The sequence below is a fragment of the Chaetura pelagica genome, unplaced genomic scaffold (genome assembly GCF_000747805.2).
Source record: "Chaetura pelagica isolate M959 unplaced genomic scaffold, ChaPel_1.0 scaffold3, whole genome shotgun sequence".
NCBI classification, from domain to species: Eukaryota; Metazoa; Chordata; class Aves; order Apodiformes; family Apodidae; genus Chaetura; species Chaetura pelagica.
The window spans coordinates 9,883,562-9,889,175 of NW_009952974.1; the positions used below are offsets into that span (position 1 = coordinate 9,883,562).

General features: G+C 37.1%; 1 protein-coding gene across 7 annotated transcripts in view; it reads left to right on the forward strand.

Moving 5' to 3' along the window:
- Positions 1–3,562, forward strand: part of LOC104387365 (sodium channel protein type 2 subunit alpha) — a 55,429-nt gene extending 51,867 nt beyond the window's left edge. For all 7 annotated transcript variants that reach the window (XM_009996109.1, XM_009996112.1, XM_009996115.1 and 4 more), the window contains exon 26: positions 548–3,562. In XM_009996109.1, the coding sequence (XP_009994411.1) occupies positions 548–1,743 (1,196 nt within the window). In that variant the 3' untranslated portion in view covers positions 1,744–3,562. The remainder of the gene's footprint in view (positions 1–547) is intronic.
- Positions 3,563–5,614: the final 2,052 nt, after the last annotated feature.

Sequence of the window (5,614 nt, forward strand, 5' to 3'; positions counted from 1 at the left end):
AGTTTGTTTATGTTTGGAACTGCTGTGTCATTAATTCTAAACTCATGGTCATGTTGTTTCATGCATGATTAAGAAGGTGCGGTTCTCTTCCAAACATACCTTTTTCCTTTGAATACTTTACCTTGATTACATGGCATTTTAATACTAGTGTAAATATGACCTTTCTTCAGATTAACTGAGATTAGTTTTCTTACCATTAAATGGAAAGCCATGCTTCTGGTCTAAGCATTTGCTAGTGTGCATGCATGCACTAGTTATCAGTTTGTAGTTTATTTGTGTGTCTGTTTGCATAGGTAGTCATACAATTAATACTTGGAAATGTCATTGATGCAGTTTTTCATAATTCTACAAATGATTTTGAATTTTTATTGGGATTTATGGATAAACTAAACCATAAAGGTTTTGTAAAGGCAACTAAATGGCTGATTTCTAAAGTCTGTTCAAATATCCTATTCTTTTTAAAATTGTAAAACGTTTGTAGGATGTCTTTAGCAGTGGCTTTTGAATGTCATCATATTCTTTACTAATTTAACGTTTTTTTCAACAGGTATGTTCTTAGCAGAGATGATTGAGAAATATTTTGTATCCCCCACACTCTTCAGAGTCATCCGACTTGCCAGAATCGGTCGAATCCTGCGTCTCATTAAGGGCGCTAAGGGGATCCGCACTCTGCTTTTTGCTCTCATGATGTCTCTTCCTGCTTTGTTCAACATTGGTCTGCTGCTCTTCCTGGTCATGTTTATCTATGCGATATTTGGCATGTCCAACTTTGCCTATGTTAAGAGGGAAGTTGGAATTGATGACATGTTCAACTTTGAAACCTTTGGCAACAGCATGATCTGCCTTTTTCAAATTACCACATCTGCTGGCTGGGATGGTTTGCTGGCCCCAATTCTTAACAGTGGGGAGCCAGACTGTGACCCCCATAAAGATCATCCAGGGAGTTCTGTGAAAGGTGACTGTGGAAACCCTTCCGTTGGGATTTTCTTCTTTGTCAGCTACATTATCATATCGTTTTTGGTAGTGGTGAACATGTACATTGCTGTCATTTTGGAGAACTTCAGTGTTGCTACTGAAGAAAGTGCTGAACCCTTGAGTGAGGATGACTTTGAGATGTTCTATGAAGTTTGGGAGAAGTTTGATCCTGATGCAACACAATTCATAGAGTTCAGTAAGCTCTCAGACTTTGCAGCTTCATTAGATCCTCCTCTTCTTATAGCAAAACCAAACAAAGTCCAGCTTATTGCAATGGACCTGCCCATGGTAAGTGGTGACAGAATTCACTGCTTAGACATCCTGTTTGCTTTCACAAAGCGTGTTTTGGGGGAAAGTGGGGAGATGGATGCCCTGAGAATACAGATGGAAGATCGGTTTATGGCAGCCAATCCTTCAAAAGTGTCCTATGAACCAATCACAACTACATTAAAACGGAAACAGGAGGAAGTATCTGCTGTCATTATTCAACGGGCTTATAGACGTCACCTTTTAAGGCAAAAAGTCAAAAAGGTTTCATGTATATTTAATCAGGATAAAGGTAAGGAGGAGGATGATCTGCCCATGAAAGAAGATATGATTATGGATAAACTAAATGAGAACTCTACTCCAGAAAAAACAGATATGACCCCATCCACAACCTCTCCACCATCCTATGATAGTGTAACAAAGCCAGACAAGGATAAATATGAAAAAGACAAATCAGAAAAAGAAGATAAAGGTAAAGACAGCAGGGAAAGTAAAAAGTAACACAGAATTCTGTTTGTTATAAACTGTTTACAGCCTGAGAAAGTATGTATTTGTGTCAACAGGACTCCTGTAGGAGGTACATGCCAAACTGACAGTTTTTACGTATATAAATATATATATATAAATATATATATCTAAAAGGTCAGTGCCTATAACAAGACAGTGACCCCTCGTCATCAAACTGCAACTCTGTAAAACAGGGTAACATCTTGACAGGAGGTTGTTGTTTTTAATACCAGCTGACACTGCTGAAGAGAAGATAAAATGGCCAATCAGACTGTAGGGACCAGTTTAAAAAAAGGTGCAAACCTATGAATCTCTGTGTTTAACATGAAACACACAGTACAAAAATTGTATCCACTGTTTGCATTTCAACAGTCACATCTGCCATATTTTTACAAAAATCAGTGTTGGTGAACGTATCATTTTTTAATTCACAGGTTGTTTACTATTATATGTGACTATTTTTGTAAATGGGTTTTATGTTGGGGAAGGGGGTATGAGAACCTGGTGTTCTACTCTCGGATTCTCTCTAATGTACAGACAGAAGTGATGTGCATGAAGGCATGCTGCACTTGTAGTTCATGCATGGAGAAACATGACGTCGCACAAAGCAGCAGAGTCTGACTACTTCCATGTTTCAGGGTGGCTCTATATTTTGAGGTGCTTAATAACAGTATCCATCTAGTATCTCATCCAGACAAATCTTAATGTGCCTGTAAAGTCCCATAGAGTCTACAATAATAGAACAGATGTTTTATTTTTTCGTAAGTCATTTAACTGTAGTTAAACAAACTCTGCATACAAAAAATGATTACTGAGGGACATAAAGTCCATGCTTAAATATTCTTCTGTAGAAAAGAGCTTACCTGAACTTCAGAAACTGAATTTATCAAAAACCCGCAAAACTTAAGGATTATGAAGTTGTTCTGCTTCACCCTGCAGTATTGTTTAGCCATCTTCTGCTCTCAGCAAGGTTGACATTGTATGTGTTGATTAAAAAAGTACTGTCTATGTAAATAGTTATTTTATCTGTGGTGCATGTTTGAGCAAACAAATAATGACCTGTGCACAATATTTATTGCATCAAATATGTACCACAATAAGTGTAGTTTGCAAGCTTTCAACAGCTTAAGATGAAGTATTCTGTACCATTATAGATAGTTTGGAAGCTATCACTGATGCATGTTTCTCTGGCCTTTGCTGCTGTAATTTTCCTCCTTCCACTGTTAAAAGTCTAATATGGGAAGCCATATCTCAGTGGTTAAGTGAAACAAGTTGTTCAATTGGTCATCATTCTTTCATGACATCAAGCAATAGTTTGCAGCTATTTTAAGAGCTTCTTGCTTTGCATTTTACCATTTTAAGTGACTACTGTACGGTGTATAGTCAGACTGTACAGGGTATGTTGCAAACTGCTTAATCTGTTGAAAAATAGATAGAATTTTCTAAGAAAATATAAATATTGTAAAAAAATACCATTTTATTTTATTTTTCAGCATTTTGTACATAAAATAAGAAATGAGAATTATCTTCAGGTTGATGTCACTGTCACTTTTGTTACTTTCTATCCATAGCACTTTTTAATTCAAGAATTTCACAAAAGAAGATACAAAGGAAAGAATGGGGTAGCTTTAGGTTTCTGCTTTTTTATTAGTACTGTATTTTTGCACATATTCTAATGTGAAATAAGTTTCAAACTGAGTCCAAAATGCACTTGCTTCCAAATAGATATAACTTGTAATTGAAATGTGGTGGGGAAGATTTGTTTAAAACTCTAGCACTGCCTGCATCAGAAGTTTCAAAGTAGTATTTTTATTCATGAAATCTTGACCAGTGTTTGTTTACATAGACTATTCTTATTCTTGTTGATTCATGCTGCACTAGAACTGTTCTAAATATAATATGGGATCCACAATGGTTTTTGGTTTTTTTGTTTGTTTTTTTTTTGGGTTTGTTGATTTTTTTCCACAGGAATTAAATCGAAAACTTGTATAATTGATCACATCAGGACATTTTTTGTGTTTCTTACACAAGCAAAATTTTGATGTTGAATCCTCCTTTTACAAAACTATTGACTTGTGTGTCGGTGAACTGCATGCAGGAAAATGCTATTACCATAAAGAACAGTAAACCACATTACAGTTGAGCCAAAAGAATAAAGACTTCATTTTTTATTGTATTTAATTGTTCTGTCTTTGTTTTCATCACTATTGGCTATCAAGAGGTGCTATGAAAACAAAATATGAATATATAAAGGGTTAGAAATAAGGACAAGTGATTAAAACTCATTATAGTATTAGATTTGCAAAAAAGTAAAAAAAAAATGAAGCCATATGGTTTCAGAAAGATTTTTAATATGATTTGCACTTACATTCTTCCAGTTACTAATCCTATTTAAAACTATTCTATTGGAGGATAAAGTTTGTGTACATGATGCTTAAGCCTCTTTTTCATGTCAGGTATTCTGAGACAACTAGAAAAGCAGACTGTTAAAGAAACTATCTAGCTATCAAGGCTGCAAACCAGTATGTATAGTTTCAATTATATTTTACATTTGAAGTGAAGAATTATCCTTTTGTTATAAGAAACATCTTGTTTACTACGCAATTTGTAAAATATTTATGGTATATTATTTTGCTTAAGACATGAGGGGTAGAAATCAGCAGAATCTTTGCTGGAAGTTTTGGTAAAGCATAAAATATATATATTTTCTAAAATCTTGGGGGTGCTGAATGCAATTATAATGTGAAAAATTTACACTTTAAACTTCTGTAGTGAAGCTATAGACAATACTTTTCACTGCCAAAGAGCTGGCACATACGTTGAGTGGTGCTCATGGAAGGGCTGATGCCAGAATATGGGAGGTAGGCATAGAACAGGCACTGCAAGACTGGTGGCAATGGAACGGAGAAGAAATTTGAATTTGGGGTAATATAATGTAAATTTGTATTGTGTCAGTCTTCTGACTATCTTCTCAATGCATTAAAATGATAGTTCATTTACGTTATTGCAAAGTAATCTCTGATCTTGTAAAACATGCTAAAATTGGTTCTGAATAAAATAGCATTTACGACACTGAAAGCAGTAAAGCCAAATTTTTAGGTAGCAGTGATCAAAGTCATTGCTATCGAGTGCTATTTCTAAAAATTATTTTTTTCCTGTTGTAAATAAAGCCTTGAAATAGGATACACTGAACAAATTTTAAAAAATAAGCAAAACATACACAAAACTCTAACACAGATATGCAGATGTGTATCTCTGTAGTGTATCAGAAGAAACAGATGTACCCCATCATACATGTGATGTGCAAGTCCTAGTTTCGGGTGTAGACCCCAGACCTGGAGAAACACTTCCAAATGGTGGTGCCCTTCATTTCTCCTTCTCCAGTTTTCAGTCACTGATTGTCGAGATTGTTTACTCCAAAAGAGTTTTGCTGTACTAATGCAGCAAGCTATTAGACTGCAGTGGTGCAACTAGGTTTTCTTACCTCTGCTTATGGAAAAGCGGTGTTCAGGGTGGGAGCATGAAAGGAAGACAGGAGAGAATCTGAAACTCTGTTATTTAGGGACCAAAGTCCGATGGCTGGCTGTAGATTTACTGAAAACACCTGCTAACGCACCGGGACCCAATTAGGCACAGGTTTGTTCACTCCAGCAATCACCTGCACGTTACCCCCTGGGTTGCAGCAGGATCCCCGCTCCCTCCTCGCTCGCCTCCCGCGGCTCTGGACGCGGGAGGAAGGAGCGGCCGAGCAGCCCCGCAGCCCGCTCGCTCCTGCGGTTGATGGAGCCGCAGCCAGCGCTCCGTGCGGCCCTTCCTGACTCGGGGAGGGAGCCCGGGCTGCGGGGAGCGGCACAGACCGGCCCTT